The sequence below is a fragment of the Hippocampus zosterae genome, chromosome 3 (genome assembly GCF_025434085.1).
Source record: "Hippocampus zosterae strain Florida chromosome 3, ASM2543408v3, whole genome shotgun sequence".
Lineage (NCBI taxonomy): Eukaryota > Metazoa > Chordata > Actinopteri > Syngnathiformes > Syngnathidae > Hippocampus > Hippocampus zosterae.
This window is the reverse complement of record NC_067453.1, coordinates 4,277,484-4,299,489: the sequence shown is the minus strand read 5'-3', so window position 1 is coordinate 4,299,489 and position 22,006 is coordinate 4,277,484. Positions and strand designations below refer to the sequence as shown.

Sequence of the window (22,006 nt, the reverse complement as noted above, 5' to 3'; positions counted from 1 at the left end):
CAGCATCTGTGACGGTATGGGGTTGTGTTTGTGCCAATTGCGTGGGTAATTTACATATCGGTGACGGCACCATTGTTGCTGAAAAGGTACATACAGGGTTTTGGAGAAACCTATGCTGCCATCCAAGCAATATCTTTTTAATGGACGACCCTGCTTAATTCAGAAAGACGATGCCAAACCACATTCTGCATGTCTTACAACAGCGTACGGGTCCTATACTGGCTTGCCTGCAGTCCAGACCCGTTTTCCATTGAAAATTTGTGGCCCATTACAAAAAATTAAATATGACAACACAGACCCCAGACTATTGAGCAGCTGAAGCTATCCAATCAAGCAAGAATGGGAAAGAATTCCACCTACAATGCTTCAACAATCAGTGTACTCAGTTCCCAAAATATTTATTTAATGTTGTCATTAAAAAAAGGTGATGTGACACAATGTAAAGATGACCCTGTCCCAGCTTTTTTTGCAATGTGTTGCAGCCAAGTTAATGGTTCAAAATTAGCAGTTTGAACACTAAATATCTCCTCTTTGTAGTGTATTTGATTAACTATATAGCAGTGGTGTCAAACATACGGGACAGAACCAGCCCCCAGAGGTTCGATCAGGCCCACAGGATCATTTAAAAGTGAAAAAAAATGCATAAAAGACACGGAATGAATATTTTTAATCAGGTGCAATTCATAGAGTATCCGCTAGGGAACACTGATCTACCGGTACTCTCTTTTGATCAGAGTAGAAGAAAATAGCAGTCTCAAGTCTGTCACTGAGGCACTCACTCAACACAGCTGACGCTATCAAGGAAATGTGAATACGTACTTTCTTCTTTACACATATAATAGAACTCTCCTTAGTTTGTAAAGGGTAGGCAGGGATTACGTTTAGATTTTATATGCACATGTGTAAATGCTTTTAAAATGCCTTTCTTTATAAATCTCGGTTAATCTTAAAATGCATGACTATATTTTTCAATACCAATTACTTGTTAAACTTTTGTGCCTTTGCACTCTCAGTGGGTACAGTAGCAATGCATATACAGGTATGTGAATGATAAAAGTAAATTGCACATTTGTCTAAGGAAATCTAATGTGCTTCATGAAATGTTTTGTTGAAGATGTGTTCATTAAATGTTAACATTTTCCTAATGTTCTTTGTCTTTCTTCTTCTTTAGACCAAAACAAAGGAAAGACATAATATTTTGGTTATTTAGAGCAGAGTATGGTATGATTTTAATGGCCCGACCCACTTGAAATCTACCGAGGCCGTATGTGGCCCACGATGTGAAATGAATTTGACACCCCTGCTATACAGTCAACATGATTTGTAAATTGTATTCCGTTTTTATTTATGTTTAACTTACGCATACACAATTTATTTATGTAAACTAATCTCATTAGTTTGGAAGCGACACAGCCACAAACACACATTAGTCTCAGTGCTCTGTGGCCACTGTGAGGTCACGCTACGTAAACCTGTGAGGATACTCTCTCACTTTCACTTTTTAGTGGATTTAAGAATATTTTGGCAAGTCTAAGTATTTGAGTACATCCAAAGAGGTTGTTAAACCCCACCTGTTCGAAATTGCCATGTTAACGCATATTTAAGCTCTTATTGCACTTGGTGTTCGCCATGGGGCAGCACGGGAGGACGACAGAACCCTGGGGCAAGTTTGCCCTTCTTTTTAAGTGCTCACATGGCACCCAACCATAAAGCGACAGGGAGACTTTTTCCACTGGTTGGTTGCTTTGAGTACTCTCATCACTCTGCCAGCCTGTCTCCTGCTGGGTGTGACTTCTGATCTCACTGTGTCATCCCTCTCGAGTGTTGGATTTATTATTGTTTAGTAATCATACATTCACGTATTATTCGGTTGATTCTCGTGTCGTCATTTTATGCTCGCAATGAAGAATGCTTCTGCCTGTCAGTATAGTTTGATTTTGCTTGCAAAGAAGAACGCTTATGCTTTCAATCATTAGTTTGCTTTGCCTGCAATGAAGAACGCTTATGCTTTCAATAAAGATTTATCCTTTATTATTTACTCACATCTATAATCATTATGTGCTCACTTTTGCTTGCTGTACTGTGTGAGAAGTTAGGGTCGCAACCACCTTTCCGAGGACGTGGCTGGGAAGAGATAACAGTTAAGACTAAACAGCGAGCAAGGCTGAACCGTGAATGGAGACATCAACACCAGCTGCAACGGGATGTTTATGTCTATTTGCACACATGTATGTAAATTGCACTCACATACACACACATAGTCAAACAAGTTCAGTGTGTGTTCAACAGCCCCCACCCTTTAGGTTGGACACACCTATGTAGTAGCTTTTCCCAATAAATGAGGAGGTGAAGGGGGAGATCGTTAGGGTTACGTGTGGAGAACTGAAACCGAACGCTTCTCCTCGTTCCCTCCTGGTACCAGAATCGAGTCTCCTGTCTCCTCCTTTTGGTTATTCTTGAGTGTCAATTTGGACCAACCTGACATCGAGTTAAACAGTTTTCAATTCAAGGCCGCATCACGTCACTGTAAATGCCCACACTGTACGCATTGTACTACGACATGCCATTACGTCCTCCTGCCCTCACAGCACATACACAATCAACGGGTTTGTAAATGGCTCGCTGCATTACGAAGTGCAGTGTGAAAAGGCCATTGGTCTCATTTCCATTCAGAAACACAGACATTTACCCTTTCTAAAATCATAGGAAAGAGGGCGGAATACCCCTCCCCCCTGCCCCTCCATCCCATCCCATCACAGCGCTTCAGTAAAACCTGTAGTACAAGTGGAAAGAAAAACGTACTACAGTATTTGGAACACAATTCAGGAACAACAAAAGAACAAATTTGGTGCGGTATAACGGCTGTATTTATTTCTGTTGGATCAGAGCCTCAGAACAGCCTCAGATACATTCTTTAAATGATTGGACATCAGGTTATTTAGTAAGTATAATCCATGAAAATCTAAAATAAACCTGTACATGTTGTGATGGTTCAATAATTACGGAATTAAGGAACAAAAGCCAGTCCTGCCTGCGCTCTGGAGCTGGCGGCGTTGACAGAATGTTGTAGGGAGTTATTGACGGAGGCACTGCTGCAAAATCAACAAGACAAAACCAAGTCCATAAATTAAATAAAGTATCCACAACAACAGGGCGGTCCGGTGATCGATTGGTTAACGTGTCGGCCTCACAGTGCAGAGGTGCAGGGTTTGATGCTGGCTCAGGGCTTCCTGTGTGGAGTTTGCATATTCTCCCCGTGTCGGCGTGGGTTTTCTCCGGGTACTTCAGTTTCCTCCCACATTCCAAAAACATTCATGGCAGGTGAATGGAACACTGAAATTGTCCCTCGGTGTGATTGTGAGCTTGGATGGTTGTTCGTCTCTGTATGCCCCACAATTGGCTGGCAACCGGTTCAGGGTGTCCCCCACCTACTGTTTGAAGACAGCTGGGATCCCCCCACCTTGTGAGGATAAGTGGATCAGAAAATAGATGGATCCCCAAAAAGATTGCAAACACTGTATTGCAAACCAGCAAGGCACTGACACCGATTCCTGCATTTGCATCAAACTTGTAACAATAAATTAACTTTCAAACGTTCAAATATTGAATGGATGATCCTCCGACACAAACTTTCAATTTTTTCAAAGAAAGCTAACAGCCAGACTTGACCTAAAATCTTTTTCATTCTCTTTCGTTTGACGAATTGGTTGGTGGGACGAGTTCTGTTGATAGAACACAAGGCAAGCCTTGTGTTCTATTTGTACTTTTACTGTTCTCCCACTAGGTTTTTCTTTAATGGATCGGAGTTGTGCTGGAATTTAACCATTCCTACACATAAATCCGAGTTGATTCATCGGATACTTCGCAAAAAAATGTATGCACACACAGTTGATAGTTTGTTTCCATCAGAGAAAAGCCTCAAAACACTTTGTGGTCTTTTCTATTCATTGTATGCCTGCCAGTGGATATTGGTGAAAGTCTTGCTGTCCATGTGATCAATGTAAAGCACCCCATTCAAGTGGTCCATCTCGTGCTGGAGGATTCGAGCTGGCCAACCGCTGCCCCGCCAAGTTGTATCTTCTCCATTCTCATTCACACCTAGGGTGAAGCAAACATGGGGAAAAAATGTTTTCTCAGATTTTGCAGATTAGATTGACGACTAAATTGTGATCTAAAATGATGTACCTGATACTTCCACCGAAAGGTAACGTGGAACTGTGGCAGAAAAGCCACAGATGCTCTCGCAGGCTTCTTGAAAGAGCACTGTCTGCCAATCCAGCACCCTCATCTGAGGGTTGACAAATATTCTCAATGGCTGGACAGAGAGTTCACGAACTTTTCTAGACACGGGTGAACTCTCATCCAAAAGCTTCTGTGGATACTCCAAGGCCAGGATTCTAAGTGGCACCCCGATCTGAGGAGCGCTAATGCCAACACACTCAAATTTACGCATGACTTTGACCAGCGTGTTTATTACCTTCTGGACCTCAGGTCCTTTAATAGCTGCTGGGTCAACTGCTACAGCTTTTGATCGCAGCACTGGGTCCCCCACTTGACATATGTGATGGTAGGGAGGACGGGGAGGGGATATCATCTTGTGTTTAAGGTATTGAAAGTAGGAACGCACCTTGATGTCCGTGGAGTAAGAGTTTGCAAAAGGTGCGCGTGTCTTTGGTAAAGTGTGTGGGAAATGAGTGGACAGAGCTGCGCAACGTCTCAAACCGACGTGGTACAGCTGAAGCATTGATGAACATTGGGCCATAGTGAGGGCCAGAGCCAGGAAGTCAGGAAAAGATTCACGATTCTGCAATGATACACATGAAGTGATTTAGAAAGATGTAGTCTTTTAATGCCAGTTTGCCCAGGCACTGTATAGTCAGGCAAATAACATATTATAAAATAACAAATAACAATATAATATCTAAACATCTTCTAAAGTGGACCATATAGTTCATGGGGGATTGATCCCAACCGCAAGTAGCAATTTTTCACGAATATTTGGTGCTCTACTAAATGGGATCTTAATTGCCTGTATTTAATCTTCATACCATAAATAAACCACATTCCAAAAACATTCATGGCAGGTGAATGGAAAACTTAAAATTGTCCCTAGGTTTGAGTGTGAGCACCGGTGGTTCGTCTGTGTGTGCCCTGTGATTGGCTGGCAACGGGTTCAGTGTGTCCCCCACCTACTGCCCGAAGACAGATGGAATAGGCTCCAGCACCACCCGCGACCCATGTGAGGATAAGCAGATCGGAAAATGGATGGATGCATGGATGAATGGAACATCAGAACTTAATGAAAGTACAGTACTGTGGTTGGATACCAGAGGTGGCCTAGTATTCACTCGACCTGACCTGGTTCCGGGATGACAAAAATTCATTATTGAAAGATTTCTTTTTTTTTGGGTGGGGAAAGCAAGTAAAATATCTGTCATTGATGTAGAGTTAACATTGACTTCGTTTTCGATCTCAACTTCAGAACGCTTCTTGGTGCTATTGTGAGACAGTTTTCATTCTCCCTTGGTGAACTCATCATTAACTGATTGCTCAGAAATTATTTTATAACATTATTTTAAATCGAAACCACTGACGTGCATGCATTAGTTGCATAACCGTTGTTTTGAAGGTGGCCAACACCGCTCGCATTTTTCGGATTACCGTAATGCAGAGTACTAACAATCGCTATGGCGCCTGGCTGGACCGCAATAGGTGCAATCGGGCGAGCCGAAGGTAGTTGTCGATTGACGGTAGTTTTTTGTCTTTCGTCATGACTGTATCCTGTTTTTGACGGCGTTGTTTCGGAGACGGAAAAACATCGATCCGAAGTGTGGACCAAACGTGTGTCAGCACAAAAATAAACATGCATAAAAATTAACAGACTTAACGGTTGTAATTTTGCGTGCGAGGATGAAATTTTAAATCGCGCTGTTTCACCTTTCAGGGGCAAAATGAGACCACTTGCTGGAGCCCTGGACTATAGTTTTTTTAATCCGCGCATCGTACCTTTTCTCTGACCTTTTCTTGCTGCTTGAAACACCAAACGCATCCAAAGCTTAACCAGTTCCGGGTTCATCATCCTACATGCTTGTTGAGTTCCAGGAAGGTGGGGGCTATCCCACTCGCATTGTCCCACTTCCGACTTCAAGGCGTTCGAAGCGAACACAAACAACAAAGATGGTTGTTTCCGACAAATTGTTTGTTGTTATGGTTCATCACTTCACATTTTAATGTCCAGCAAACATTCTTCACAATGTCATTAATTTATATAGATAATCAAATGTAATGATTAATGCAATCATTACAAACCACGTGGTGTTGCCTGAACTTATTTTGAATAATTGTGACATAAAAAGTGACATATACTGAAGTCGGTCAATGAACTGAGGGTCCTCCCAGGTTGAAGGGGCGTTCTTGTACACTTTAATTAATTAACTGACTTTATTTCGAAAATGTAAATAAGGTAATCTCAAATTGAAATGGAAATAAAAACAACAGGTTCAGGGTGTCCACCACCTATTACATAGTTTAACTTCATAGACATGAATACAAAGTTCTTTTTTGCTGTGCACATGTAGCGGACCTTAAAAATTAGTTGTCCCCAGACTAAACGTATTATTCCCCTACCTTACAATTAACATAGATGTTCCAGCAATAAACCATTTCTAGCTCTGAAGATTAGTTGGACAGTTTTGATTCCGTTAAATAGATTACATTTATAATTTTGGACTGTATCGAATTTATTGGTCTATTCTTGAAAAGTTCCATTATGCATTGTTTTGATGGCTCATTTTTGAAGAATGCACAACGTTTGTAAAGAACCCTGCATGTAGGAGTTCAAAAATGGTGATATCAATGAACTACAAATAATATGGAAGACTTTCATTTCATTCAGGAAGTGTTTTATTTTGGACATGGTATGTGTTTTATCTCAGTTTTCCAGCAAATTCTGTCATCAGTAATTACTCCTCGGATTTGTTTTCAGATACCCTTTCTAAATTCATACCATCTATCTGTTATTAGATGGGTTCAGATTTTTTGGTTTCATGATTTTATATGGGTTCAGCAAACGTGGTTTGATGACAATAAGTTTATTTCCATCAAACCACATTTTTAATCAAACCCGACGCTTCTCTCCCACCCTCGTCCCTCTCTCACTGTCTCTCAGAAATCAAATCTTGGTTCACCCACAATTTCCTCAAGCTAAACAGCAATAAAACTGAACTCCTACTCGTCGGTACCAAATCCACTCTAAACAAAGCCGACAGTTTCTCCCTCACAATTGATAATGCCACGATATCTCCTTCCCCCCAGGTGAAGAGTCTGGGTGTCATCCTTGACAGTTCACTATCCTTTCACTCCCACATCAATAACATTACCCGGTCCGCTCATTTCCACCTTTGCAATATAAACCGCCTCCGTCCCTCACTCACTCCGCACACCACCGCTATCCTTGTTCACAGTCTCGTCACTTCCCGTATTGACTACTGCAACTCACTCCTCTTCGGTGTCCATCAAAAATTCCTCCATAAACTTCAACTTGTTCAGAATTCAGCAGCCCGGATCATCACGAGAACCCCCTCCTTCCATCATATCACCCCCATCCTCCGACAGCTCCACTGGCTTCCTGTCAAACTTAGAATCAACTTCAAAATACTTCTCTATACATTCAAAGCCATCCATAACCTTGCGCCCCCCTATCTGTCAGATCTTCTTCAAATCTCCATTCCCTCTCGCTCACTCAGGTCCTCATCCTCCCTCCACCTTTTTCTACCCTCTGCCCGTCTCAGTACAATGGGGTGCAGAGCCTTCAGTCGCTCTGCCCCCAAACTCTGGAACTCACTTCCTCCCAACATTCGTAATATTGACTCTCTTTCCTTATTCAAAACCCAGCTCAAAACCCACCTATTCAGACTTGCCTACCCGCCTTAAATCTTTCTTTCTTTATTTATTATTTTATCTGTGTTTTACTATTGGTCTTGGCTGTACAGTGTCCTTGAGTGTTGTGAAAGGCGCTTACAAATGTGATGTATTATTATTATTATTATTAATTTATTCAGTCAGAGAGGACGGTAGATGCTGCAAGCTAACCCCAGAAACCAGAATGTTTGAGTCATGCATTTCAGAGACTTAGGGACGTTACAAATGTCATTAACGGCCATTCAAACAACCGTGGTATGTACAGCAGAATTTACAATGTCAGCCTATCATCAATCCCGTTACTTGATTGACATAAAGGGCAACCAGCCAGATGACAACTGTCAGTCCGCACCATCCTGCTCATCTGAGCCACATTGCCGCAGGCATAGTGCAGCTCTGGCGGGGCTGTGGGCGGCAACGGCTCGGTCCGGACTTCATGCAGGTGGGCGCGAGATGATTTTCCTCTCCCACCAAGCACGGTGCAGGTGTGGCGAGGTCAATCGCGCAGCATTGCTTCGGTCCTGGACTGTCACGTGGGTGGGGGCCAAGGTGATCCTGCACTTCACTTGCAACCCGGACCACTACTGGTCTGGCGGGTGCGGCACAGCTCCTTCTGGTCTTAGTGGGCGGCATGGAGTTGGTCCAAGACAGTCACTCATGTGGGCAGTGGCGTATGCTCTTTTTCTTTCTTTGTTGTCTGCCCACATGCTGGTCCAACGCCGCCACAGGGCAAAGGCATCGGTTTGGTCTCGGACAGTCATCTGGGCAGGTTGGTGAACCCAATGCTGACCACTCGCCCACGTCCCAGCCTTCCGCCACGCCTACCCGATTAGCTGGCTAGGTTTGACCACCCTGCAACAATGCCCAGACGATGGTACGAGACCAAACCAATGCCTTTGCCTTGGTGGAGGGGGCGGGGGGTGACAATCAAAGAAAAGGAGCACACCCCACCTGCGTGACTGTCCTGGGTCCTGAGTTGACTTTGCAAGGCCAATAAACGCCATCCTTGTCTGTTATTGTGCTTTTGGGGTGACATATTGGATTGGATTGGATTGGATACAACTTGAATGTAAATTCCTGCTGTGTAAAATATTTCAGTCCTGAGGATTGAAAACGCAACGCAGTTGTCAGCTTAATGAGGGCCATGTGTTCTTTTCTCTTGTCTGCGTGAGCTGTGGAGAGGAACTCAAACTGCGTTACACTTGGTCCTGACGTGCGGTCGTGCTAACTCCACAAAGTCATCGATAAGTACAGGCCAGGCTCCTTCCTCGTCATAATTGGACGCGTCATCTGTGATCATGGTGCTGAAGTCCAGCAGCAGGTTCCATATATCCTTGGGAATTGATATTTTATGGTGCTCAACTAAAAATGTTTTCCATAGGTCGAGGAACTGGAATCTTCTATCCAATACTAAATTCCAATACGCAATAGCCATCTCTAAATCTAAACCTTTTTGGCCAGGATTCTTTGCAAAATTAAATGTAAACTGGTAAAAGTCCTTAAATCTTCAAGCCTAATACTAACCGAAGTTTGAAATCCAAAGTTGAAACGCTTACCCTAGTTTAAAACCTTAAATAGAAACCCTGAACCTAGTTTGAAACCCTTTGTTGAAACCCTAACACTAGTTAAACCCTTAATTTCAATCCCGACCTGTCACGTCGCGTGTCCGCCAGCAGGTGGCGGTTTTTTTCCTCCCCCTGTTCTGCACACCTGTTCGTAATTTCGGGCTGATTACCCTCCTTTATTAAGAGACTCCGGCAGTCCTCTCACTGCCGGAGAATTCCTTACCGTGCCATTGCTCTCTCTCGCTATTTCATCGTTCGAATTTACTCGCTGGCTTTTTGCCTTACGGCCACTACTATTGATATTCGCGTTTCATCCAAATTGTTATTGCTCTAGATTACTGATCTCAATACTTCCTCGCTCTTTGTTTTTTCGCGAGCGCTTTCGGTTGTTTTTTCCTTATTTCCTGGTCCTTATTTGACCAGCGTTTTCTGTTACCGTTTTCCCTGTCGGGCTCTTTCTGTTCGTATTAAAACCCTTTGTTTTTTATACAAGATCTTTTCGTGTCTGCTTTTTCCTGGGATCCACCTCGTTATTTTTGTTGGTCCAAGGTGGCGTGTCATCCCGGGGTGAACCGGACTGTGCAACTCGTCGCCCAGCGTTTCTGGTGGCCGGAGCTCCGTAGCGACGTGACGGAGTACATCAAGGTCTGCACCTCCTGCGCCTGCGGCAAGTCGTCCCATCAACCTCCGGCGGGACTGCTCCAGCCGTTGCCCATTCCTCCTCGCCCGTGGTCCCACATCGCCCTGGACTTCGTCACGGGCCTCCCGCTCACGGGTCGAACGGTCGTGCTCACGATCGTGGACCGCTTCTCCAAGGCTGCTCATTTTGTGCCTTTGTCCAGGTTGCCGTCGGCGCTGGAGACCGCCAACCTCCTCATCAGACACGTCTTCCGTCTCCACGGCATTCCGGCGGACATTGTGTCGGATCGGGGGCCCCAGTTTGTGTCTCGCGTCTGGAAGCGGTTCTGCCGGTCCCTCGGAGCTACGGCCAGCCTGACCTCGGGATACCACCCCCAGTCCAATGGACAGGCTGAGCGCGCCAATCAGGATCTGGGGGCGGCCCTCCGCTGTGTGTGCCTCCACCGTCCCGCATCCTGGGTCGACCACTTACCCTGGGTAGAATATGCCCACAACACCCTCGTCTCCTCCGCCACAGGCAGATCATCTTTCATGACGGCTTACGGGTACCAGCCACCGTTGTTTCCGTCCCAGGAGGGGCAGGTGGAAGTCCCCTCTGTACAGCACCACCTTAAGCGGGCCCATCACGTGTGGAACGAGGCCCGGGCTGCGTTGTCCCGCACTGCGTCCCGGAACCGGCAGATCGCAGATCGTCGTCGGCGCCCGGCGCCCTCATATGTGGTGGGACAGAAGGTGTGGCTGGCAACGAGGGATCTTCGCCTGGCCGGCACGTCTGCAAAACTGGGAACTCGATTCACTGGACCATTCGAGGTCGAGGCCGTCATCAGCCCCGTCGCGGTCAGGCTCCGGCTACCGGCCTCCATGAAAGTTCACCCCGTGTTCCACGTCTCCCTGCTCAAGCCTGTGTCTTCCAGCGCCTTGGCGCCTCCTCCCGCTCCGCCGCCGCCTCCGCGGGTGGTCGATGGTGGTCCGGTGTACGCGGTGCGTGCCATCCTGGACTCTCGGCGCAGGGGCAGGGGTTTCCAGTACCTGGTCGACTGGGAGGGCTACGGGCCGGAGGAGCGGCAATGGGTGCCACGCTCCTGGATCCTTGATCCGTCCCTTTTGCGCGACTTCCACACTGCTCATCCATCCAAGCCGGGTAGTCCGCCGGGAGGCGTCCATTGAGGGGGGGGGGGTACTGTCACGTCGCGTGCCCGCCAGCAGGTGGCGGGTTTTTTCCTCCGCCTGTTCTGCACACCTGTTCGTAATTTCGGGCTGATTACCCTCCTTTATTAAGAGACTCCGGCAGTCCTCTCACTGCCGGAGAATTCCTTACCGTGCCATTGCTCTCGCTCGCTATTTCATCGTTCGAATTTACTCGCTGCCTTTTTGCCTTACGGCCACTACTATTGATATTCGCGTTTCATCCAAATTGTTATTGCTCTAGATTACTGATCTCAATACTTCCTCGCTCTTTGTTTTTTCGCGAGCGCTTTCAGTTGTTTTTTCCTTATTTCCTGGTCCTTATTTGACCAGCGTTTTCTGTTACCGTTTTCCCTGTCGGGCTCTTTCTGTTCGTATTAAAACCCTTTGTTTTTTATACAAGATCTTTTTGTGTCTGCTTTTTCCTGGGATCCACCTCGTTATTTTTGTTGTGCACGAGGCGATTTTTCATCGCCTCGGGCGCAACGTGACACGACCCAATTAAATTCAGCATTTTAATTCAAAGCCCTGTCTTGAAACTGTAATTTAAAATCCTAACTCTAGTTTGAAACGCTCACTTTAAACACCAATTTTAGTTTGAAACCACTGTTTAAAACCAATCCCGAGTTATGTGGTGTCCAATGGTAAGTGCCTCACAGTGCAGAGGGGCTGTGTTTGATTCTGGCTCGCCTCCCTGTGTGGAGTTTGCATGTTCTCTGCATGCTTGCGTGGGTTTTCTCCGGGTACTCCGGGTTCCTCCTATATTGCAATCACATGCATGGTCGGTTAACTGAACATTCTATATTGTCCCTTGGTGCGATTGTGACCGTGAATGGTTGTTCGTCTCTGTGTGCCCTGCGATTAGCTGGCAAACAGTTCCTGCCTACTGCCCTAAAACAGCCGGGATAAGCTCCAGCACACCCCTTGTGAGGATAAGCGGACTAGAAAATGCATGGACTGTTGGATAGTTTCAAACCCTAGTTTAAAACCTTAATTTGAAACCGCAATCCGTGTTTAAATCCATAATTTTAGTACCTATGTGGCTAGAGAAGGTAATGTGCCGTTAATTTATCTTCAACGTGAATAAAATGCAATGATTTTTGCATTTCACACCCCCCCCCAAAAAAAAAGTCAAAAGAATTTTAAAAAGCACACAGTTGAATTTTCAGATATCTGTAAATAAAAATATAATGCAAATGTGTGATAGAATTGTGGTGTTAATTTATCGTTAAAATTTAGTTTATTTGGAATTTTATTGCTAATTTTTATATATTATATATAAAATATAATTTTTATATTGTTTGGTTTTGGTGTGTAGTATAGCTTGTGTGCACAGGGTTGTGATTTTTGTGTTCTTGCTCATTTTTATGGAGTAATAAGAACTAGTGCGATATTCTTTCAGGACGTGGCAGTGAGTGACCCTGACCAACAGAGGGAAGCTATCGTCGCTTGCAATGGCCAAATGGGCCTCTCGCAATTGAGAGTGAAGAAGAGTCATATTAAAGGCGGAAACAGTGGGCAACAGCAAATGTGAATAAATGATAAGGGTTTTTGTATTCAGAAACAAAAAAAATCCGTCAAATGGTACAAGATTTTTAAAAAGCTCACATGAAGTGAAAAATGATGCATTGTGGCATTCGTTTATCTTGTGGCAGTCGTAAGGACCACACACGATTGACTGTAAACACATCCTTATTCCACGACTGCCAGCAAGTGGATCTGAACACCTTTGCGCCCAAGACATTCACATAAACACGCCCCCTACAGTATGCCTGCTGGGTGAGATGCATGGTCCTAGTGTCCGCTAAATAGCCCCCCCCCCCCCCCCACCCCGAACACCAGAAGGACAAATCGAAATGACAACTTCACAGGGGTCTTTATTAGCCTGCCACAACGACTACGCAGTCCGTCTCCAGGTGGCGCAGATGAAACTAGTCGGGCAGGAGGCACAGGTGAGTCACGAGTGGGAGAGCGACACTCAACACCGACATGCTGACGTGAAGCTGGGGGCTTCAGAGGACGACCACGGCGAGGGACCTGGCCGGCAACAGCATATCACCCGCAGCCAAATGAGCCTAGGTAATGAAACACACTCCCTTTGTCCACCCATATCAAGCACAAAACTCTTATCACCGTACTCCAGCACCCTAAATGGGCAGTCATACGGTGGCTGGAGGGGCGAGCTGTGGGCATCATGGCGCACAAAGACAAAACGGGTCAACATAAGCGAGGCGGTACGAACACTTTGGGAACAAAATGGTGAACCGGTGTCGGAGTTAGGGGTCCCTCCGACAAATGAGAGGGAAGGTGCGCCGGAACCTTCAGGCAGAAATTCACCGGGAACAGGAAGTGGCTGACCGAGCGCCTACTCAGCAGGGGCGGTGTTTAGTTATTTCCGTTCTTCACGACCCTCTGAATAGGGATTGTCGGCCATCATGGAAGGATCACTCTTTCTGTACTTTGATACATTTAGTCAAGTCACTATTTATAGAGCACTTTCAAACAGCCATCGCTGGATACAAAGTGCAGTACATGGAGCAATTTAACATGCACAATAAACAGTAAGACAAGACTTTATTAGGACACTTTGCAGCAAAAGTAGTCGTAGATGAAACAGAAGTAGTTGCAGAAGCAGGTAATAACCTAAAGCACACATAAATGCAGTAAAATGTATATATCTTTCTTTCTCCAGTTCTCCCCACTCAGTCTTCCACCGGAAGTAATCTGTCATGTCGCCTGAAAATGTGGGGAGCCGTGCTCTCTCTCGAGGGAACTGATTTATGGACCCATACCCTCCAGGATACATGTCAGGGTTACCTCGGGGAGCACTCTGGTCCATTGGCGGTGTTTTCAAGGCACTTGATGCTGCTCCAATGCTGCCACCAACTGGTCCACTAGGCATCTTGATTTTGGCATCTGTATTTGAGATGGTTGTTTGTGTGGGATTAAATGGAACACTTGGGGTGGCGTTGGGAAGGAAGTTCATGCTTGAGACCGAGACTGGTGAATGGAGGCTCTGTGGGGCTGACAGGATCAGGCATGTTTTTTGCTTTGTCTGACTCTTTTTCCAGTGGGGCCCTGTCATCCACATCGGACGACTTTTCTGCATCTCTTTTCTGCCAGCTATCCTCAAAGTCTCTAACCCGGCGCCACAGAGCTCGAACCTTCTCCTTCAACACCTTTGTGTTGGCATATGAGATTAATAAATTCCAGTCACTGCATTTTTTCTCGAGCTCGTCAATCCTCTCTCTTCAGGCAATTTCTGGTGAGCTCAAAGTCAGTTTTATGTAATTTATTATTTTGCAGCTCTCCAGTTGAACCATTTTAGCTTCTGCACTGGAAATACATTCCTTGATGTCATCTGCATCGAACTTCGTCCAGATTCTTTCCTGGATGAGCTCAACGGTTTTGGTGCATTTGCGCAGGCATTCAGCCGTTTTCTCTGCGATCCAGGCTGCTTCTTCTTCCGCCTTGCTCTCTTCATCCTCGGTTCCCTTTACCGCACTGAGTTTCAGCATAGTCGAATCCTGCATCACTGACCCTCTCATAGTCTACCTCAGGTGTCACCAACATTTGAGGGTGAGAGCAACTTCATGTGTACCGATTGTGTGAAGGGCTACCAAATTGATACACGTCTGAAATAACATATTTGTCCAAAATACCTTCAATAACATGAGGATGTGTTATTTTTAATACTTGATTTAAATTGTCAGACTTTGATCGTGTTTCGAAATGTCTCACAGTACTGCCAATGTTTGCATTTTTAAATCATAATTTCTACTAGCAAATCACAATGTCCAGGCACTGGCGGGCTACTCAAGTGGTCTTCACGGGCTACCTGGTGCCCGCGGGCACCATGTTGGTGACCACTGGTCTACCTCAAGGGCCTTCAGCTCATCAATTAGGGCTTTCTCTCCCAACAGGTTGACTATGGAGGCAAGCTTATTGGTCCTCTTTGTGAAGGAAGATTGCGCAGCAGAGCGCTTCACTCTGAGGGTTTCAAGTTCACGGGAGTCCATTTTCCTAGTCTGACCAGAGCTTATTTTACCAAGGGTCTTTCCCACTAGATGGCGGTGCTCCTTTGGCCAATCTCAGGACTGAATAGACAAGGTTTTTGCTTGGAGAGTGATTCCTCTTCAAGGCTTGAAACTCATCGGGGATCCTATCCAACCCCATGGTTATTACTGTTCAGTTATTTCCGTTCTTCACGGCCCTCTGAATAGGGATCGTCAGCAAGCATGGAAGGATCACTCTTTCTGTACTTTTTTTTATACATTTATTGGGACACTTTGCAGCAGAAGTAGTCGTAGATGAAACAGAAGTAGTTGCAGAAGCTGTAGCAGTATCAGAAGTAGGTAATAACCTAAAGCACACATAAATGCAGAAAAATGAATATATCTTTCTGCATCACGATGTAAATAGGTATAGAATTGACAATACTTTTATTTTAACAATACATTTAATAAATGCTTTAATCAACCATGATTTTACTATGTATTATCACCATCATTATTTTAAATGTAAGAAACCATGCATCACAAACATATCAAGTCGACTCGAACAAAAGAACGACAAGTCCCAAAGGTCCAACCCGGAAGTGGAGCACCAGCATGATTAAGCCCAGCTGCAACGCAATTTACTTCATTCAAACATCAAATGGGAAAACACAACAACTATGCAAAAATGAGCTAAATAAAGACACCACTGTTCTAAAAACACCTTAGCCCACACTGTCTAAATTGCCAATTGCGAACGGTAACCGACTGTGATTGCAAACAAAGCACAACGGACATAATGCAAAGCAGACAAACAAAGCAACCGATCATGATCGAATCTAAAGCTAACTTTAGATATCCGGTAAATAAAAGTACAAGCGTATCTTACCATTGGGCCATGCCGACGACGAAGCGAGTGTATTCACTAACGTAACGTAATGCGATGCTGCTTTTTATACGTCCTGCGAACGGTCGCCTGTCAGTGGCAGCCCCGCCCCTCTTAAAGCGCCAGGTGAATCCAACAGGCGGCATTAAGATCGTCTTTTGGAGCCGAATGTAAACCGAGCAAAACCCACAGAAGGCGGTCGACCCAGTTACCGCCCGAAAGTGCAGCCCGCGGCGCAGCTTTTAGTTCGCACAACCCGTTAGCCTGTGGGCGGTAGGCCGTAGTGTGGTGTACCTGCACACCCAAGGACCCTGCCATGGCTGACCAGAGCTCCGACACAAACTGTCGAGCCCTGTCCGAGGTAATATCTGATGGTGTGCCAAAACGCGCGACCCAGGATGACAGAACAAGCTATATCTACTGAGGTCGGAGATGACAGGGGAACTGCTTCCGGTCACCTAGTGGTACGATCTACCATCGTGAGTAGATGTGTGAAACCCTGCGACGGAGGGAGGGGGCCTACCAGGTCCACATGGATGTGGTCAAATCGCCTGGCCAGAATTGAAAAAGGTTTAAGGTTCGCCCTGGTGTGCCGGTGGACTTGGGCGCGCTGACACGCCACGCATGCAGCCGCCCACCTCCTGACGTCCTTGCGTAATCCAGGCCAGACAAACTTGGCCCCAACCAGCTTGACAGACGCACGAACGGGTGTGAGAGTTTTGTTTTTTTGTTTGCAACGGCCTTCAACCTGGGCGGGTTGAACCGGCTTCTTCCTTGGCGCGCACGACATCCCTGATCATGGCGGCCCAAGCGCGGCGATCCTGTGCCAGGTCAACCGACAGCTTCAGCCAGTCCTGGTTCCACCGGCTTAGACCCACCACTGGCGGCCGGAAAGGTACGCAAGGTCTTCTTTCATCGTGGTGGCCCAGGACTTGACTTGTCCACCACGCCGGTTGCGCCAGGCTGGCAAAGGAGCAAGAAGGAGAACATCCCTGATCAACTCGCCCTCCTGGTGGTGTGCCGCATGCCCGAACCAACGGAGTTGGCGTTGCAGGAGAAACGCTCGTAAGGGGCGAAGGTGCAGGCAGCGACGAAGGTCAGGCGGCGGCGGAGAATACGGTGGACGCAATCGTTAACAAAGACTTCTAATTTGCGCTGGTCAGCCACTCTCAAAGGCCAGGTCACACAGCCATAAAGCAGGATGGTCCGCACGATCGCCTGGTAGACACGCCCCTTTGTCACCGCCAAGATCTCGCGCCGACCCCACAGATGTAGGCGCACAAAGGCGGATCTGGCGGCCCCTATGCGATGAACGACTTCTGCTTCTCCTTGTCCCGACGGAACCACAGAGTAGCCGAGATAGGTGAAGGAATCAACGTTTTGCAGGGTCATGCCCTCCAGTGACAGCGACCGTTGGTCAGCTGGGTTGGTGAGGGAGGACATGATCTTGGTCTTCGAGGCATTGATGCACATTCCAACGGTCAGGGCCGTTCGATGGATTTGCATCAGCGTATTTTCAACTTCCTCGAACGTGTTTCCAAGGGTGTGAGAGGCCCAGGGGCCGTTTGAACGCCTAACGATTCCCCAAAGTTCCATTGTAGCAAACTCCCCTTTGACAATTTCCAGTTTTGCTGCGTCGAGGCGATGCGCGTGGGCAAACACCGGCGGGCCAACTGTGGGGATGAAATGCTCCACCCCGTGATTATCATCGGCTTCAGAAAAGGCTGCACACAGAGGCGGTCCGCAGCCACCGGCTGCCTTGTCCGCAGCGGTTAGTGTAAGCAGGCTGACCTGCGATCCGCTGTCCACCAGGAAACGTCTTCCTGATGATGAGTCTATGATCAAGAGCAGATCGGTTTTGTTGCCGGAGTACACAGCTGCTACTGAACGCCGGCACTGGCGTTTCCCGGGGCCTCGTAGTTTCAGGGGGGAACACAACGCCGAGCTTTGGCGCCAAAACGCTGATGGAAAAAGCAACGAGCCTTTTCGCGCCGCTTCCATGTAACCACTCCGGCCGCCACTGTCGGGTCAACGCCTGGCGTCGCCTCGAGGAGGGGATCGGCCGTCGTACTTTGCATGGCGAACTGTCGTGTAGCCAGCAGAACTCGATCCGCTTCTTCAGCCAAACCCCGATAATCGCCGGTCGTCAGACATGCCGACTTAGCCAACACCGCACACACTGGGACTAGTAGTTTGCGTCGGAAAATGCGCGGGAAAAGAAATAAGTCTTCATCCGAGCCTAACAGCGACAGCATTTTGTCCATGGTTTTATTTTTGTTCCAAAAACCTTAAAAATAATCGTCAAATGTCACAATATAAGACGAGAAATCTAAACGTTCGGTTCCTAGTGCAGCTTGTGTTCAGACAGTGGTCATTTTATGTTATTGCAAATTTTTAGAGGGTATTAAGAAATACCGTATGGGATTCTTTCAGAAGATTGCATTTACTAACTCTGACCAACATAGGGCAGCTATTGCTGATTGCTGTGCTTGGCCAAAGAGGACTCGCATTTCAGAGCCAATAAGGTGGAAACAGTTGAAGAGCGAACGTTTGAATACATTGTAACGGTTTGTGTCCCCAAAAAACTTTCCAAAGTTGCAACGCTCATCTGAGGCAGATTTTGAGATGCAAGATGCAAAATTGTGATGGAAACGTGGCAAAAGTGTGATGGAAACGTGGCATTCATTTATCTTCAAAATTAGTGTATTTAGAATTTAATTGCTTCCACAGGAGTTTCGTTTTAGTTTCTAGCAAAGCTCATGTTCATAAGAGTGGTTATTTTATGTTGGTGCTTATTTTTGGAGGGGAGTAAGAAATACAGTGCACTCCACTTAATAGAACACCGGTTAATAGAGTAATCCGCTTAATAGAGCAAAAGGCTCTGGAACGGATTTGCCTAATGCAATTTCCTATAAAGATACTCCGCTTAGTAGAACAGATCTCCGCTTAATAGAACAGGCCGTAAGCAATGAAAATTGTAAACTAGTGGTTTTCGAAGTGTAGCTATCGCGATACTGTACCACTATCGCGAGAAAACGCGGTAGTTCTAGCCGTATACAGTAACAGGTAGCACGCGTCACTCCACACATAGACACACGCACGTCACAATGGCTTCAACTTCATTCAAGAGACGAGGGCTATCATCTGCGGATAAGAAGGACATACTCAGACGATACGATGCATTGCCGGATTCTCAGAAGGTACGCCCGCGGTTTCCAGCACTTCCCTCTTATCCAGCGCATTGAGAGGGAAGTCAACCGCAAAATTACGGACTCCTGTTTCCAGACAAAAGTAACGAAATTTTTCTCGTGATTTGAGATGTTTGACTGAAGTTGATTAAAGTTGTTGTTTTGTTGTTTGATTAAAGATATGGACGTCCACAGTCGAAATATCTCTTCTAACTCGTCAGCAGGGGTTTTTCTGCGTGCATAACTTGGTCGTCGACGTGTCTGAAGGTGTACCTAATAAAGTGTCTCCGGTTAATAGAAACTCCGCTTAGTAGAACAGAAGCGCTTCGGCCCAATGGTGTTCTATTAAGCGGAGTGCACTGTAATGTTTTTCTTGCAGAAGGTTGCAATGACCAACTCTGACCGGTAGAGAGCAGTGATTGTCGATTGCTGTGCTCGGTCAAAATGGCTCTGGCATTTCAGAGCCAAGAAAAGGCATCCGCCAGGGAGAAACAGAGCTAAAGACCGAACGTTGTGAATGCATTGCAACGTTTTTGTGTTCCAATAACAAAAAAAACAAAAAAAAATTATTTCACTACACTATCGTTTAGAACTGTCATGAGCCTGTTCTTGTGTTTCTCAAGCAGGTGGCAGTGGAAGGCTTTTCTTCCAGCGTGCACACCTGCTGCCAGTGATCATCATGATTAAGTCATGTATTTAAGGACTGCCAAGATCTTGTCGAATTATTGACATTGTTGCTGCTCTTGCTCAAGTGTTGTTTTCTTGACCTCTCGATCTCGTCATAGTTGCCTTTACCACTAGTTCTTCAGTCGTAAGTAGTGATGGGTCCATGAGGTCTCATGAAGCGTGTTGACACAATGACACACTGTGTTGATACTGTGTTGATACTGTGTCACTGACCACTGACACCTGCTGGACTTCAAAAATCCCTGCATGCAACCCACTTTACAGACTGAACTGACTACTGATTTGATGATGAAGTGTATACAATATCATTCACATCTATGCATTCATATTATTATTCAATATGTTTGAATAATGTCAAAATTATGTGAACGAGGATGCTTGTAGGCTTTGTCTTCACAAATTTTTATTCAGAAAAACAAGTTGCTCCAGTGTTTTGAATTTCAGTCTGTTGCGTTTCTTGCATGCTATTTCCCCTGCTGTGGAGAACACACGCTCACATGGCACTGGTGATGCCGGCGTACAGAGAAACTGCTTTACGAGGTGGGAGAGGTTTGGAAAAGAAGTGTGTTGGTCCTTCAGTTATAACAGCGGGTCTTGACTGCGTGTAATTTTCCCCTCTGCCAGGTATCGCTGGACCTCAGGTATAGCATCTGCTATTGCACCTCTTCCCAGTCTCCTCACCTCATCATCCAAATGCTGCCACAGGTCATCTCAGAAAAAACAACAAAATTGGCATTTAAAACAGTTTCCCAAAACAAACTAATAATGATGAGTAACATGCCAGATTCCATAATACAGGTATGCACATACTTCGGCAAGCGAGCGAGGGTGACGTCTGACTTGTTTCGACAAGCGGCATCGCGTCGCTCGACTTTCGCGGCGTCGACGTCCCCTGGTCTGAGTCGTTGCAGTTCATGTCTTGGTCACGTGATCACCTTGAACCAGTACGCGCCCCAATGCAGGGATTGCTCTGTGAGCTTAACACGTGTGTCGACGCATTGGTGTTGCTGGACCCATCACTAGTGGCTACATTTGTGGGATTCAATCATCATTCAGTTCGTTCCCGAACTGTGTCAATCATGATTTATAAACATGTTTTTGTGCATGCATTTAAAGATTTTAATTCTATATATTGTAGTCTGCCAAGTATCAGCGTCTGTGCGAACTCCTCTTCATCATGTTTAATTTGAACTTCTTCAACACGTGTTTCACGTATTTCCTATCTAGGTGAACTTCACCATGTTTGAGAGCTGGCTCATTGTGGGTCCATTCCCGTCGTGGTGGCCCTTCAATATGCTGTTGCTGGTGCTGGAAGTTCTGGAAATCATCTAGTCTTACCTCATTACCTGAATCGCCATCAAAGCCGACTTGCGGGGCAAGGTGTGCAACGGCGTGCACAGTGACTTAGAGAGCAGCTCTGAGGACAGTTTGTGGCGGCTTCAGACATAACCAGGCCCAAGGTGATGAGGGATGCTTAAAAAGTAGAAAATTACACCATTTTACTGCCAGCAAAAGCAGACCACACAACACACCCACGTGGCCTCATCAGAATTGTTGTGAACAGTGTTTTTCCCAATTATTTTATTTTATTGTTTTTTTTTCCACAGTCATATGAACTCCATTTATGTACCACACTGGATCACTCCACATTTTGAGATGTTATTTTTTTACCCATTATGGGACAAACCACCCCACTCCACTGAGTTAAATGTTCTATGTGCACATTTTAACAGTTTTTTTTAACTTCCTGTGAGAATATCAATAGATTTGTCACTGCCTTAAAGGCCGTGGTTTCCAAACCTTATTGAGCCAAGTCGCAAACAAAAATGTCAAAAAAAGTATACCTATTAATAATACCAAATTTGATCAGGATTGGCCGACCTCTACCTATACCTGATCGTTTCTACAGAAGTTGCACTTCATTTGCTTACGTGTCCTACT

At 45.9% G+C, this 22,006-nt stretch overlaps 1 protein-coding gene and 1 long non-coding RNA gene across 4 annotated transcripts; both read right to left on the bottom strand.

Moving 5' to 3' along the window:
• Nucleotides 1-3,502: 3,502 nt before the first annotated feature.
• Nucleotides 3,503-6,081, bottom strand: pdf (peptide deformylase, mitochondrial). Of its 3 annotated transcripts, XM_052061030.1 has the most exons (4): nucleotides 5,938-6,081; nucleotides 4,478-4,804; nucleotides 4,186-4,288; nucleotides 3,503-4,098 (listed from the first exon to the last, which is right to left on the bottom strand). In XM_052061030.1, the coding sequence occupies exons 2-4, from the start codon at nucleotides 4,760-4,762 to the stop codon at nucleotides 3,941-3,943; spliced, it is 546 nt and encodes a 181-aa protein (XP_051916990.1). In that variant the 5' UTR covers nucleotides 4,763-4,804; nucleotides 5,938-6,081; the 3' UTR covers nucleotides 3,503-3,940. The 3 variants fall into 3 exon arrangements, with proteins under 3 accessions (XP_051916990.1, XP_051916988.1, XP_051916989.1); XM_052061028.1 differs by having other exon boundaries at nucleotides 4,186-4,804; nucleotides 5,938-6,080; XM_052061029.1 differs by having other exon boundaries at nucleotides 4,186-4,804; nucleotides 6,007-6,072.
• Nucleotides 6,082-14,230: 8,149 nt separating this feature from the next.
• On the bottom strand, nucleotides 14,231-16,342 carry LOC127597787 (uncharacterized). The gene is made up of 3 exons (XR_007961749.1): nucleotides 16,194-16,342; nucleotides 15,188-15,672; nucleotides 14,231-14,864 (listed from the first exon to the last, which is right to left on the bottom strand). It is a non-coding gene; the product is annotated as an uncharacterized LOC127597787 (long non-coding RNA).
• Nucleotides 16,343-22,006: the final 5,664 nt, after the last annotated feature.

What these genes read in the sequence shown, in the direction of transcription:
- pdf (XM_052061028.1), bottom strand. Translation starts at nt 4,762, where the DNA reads ATGGCCCAATGTTCATCAATGCTTCAGCTGTACCACGTCGGTTTGAGA. An exon ending in CCTTTCGGTGGAAGTATCAG is followed by an intron (nt 4,099 to 4,185) that starts GTACATCATTTT and finishes GCTTCACCCTAG; the next exon opens with GTGTGAATGAGAATGGAGAA.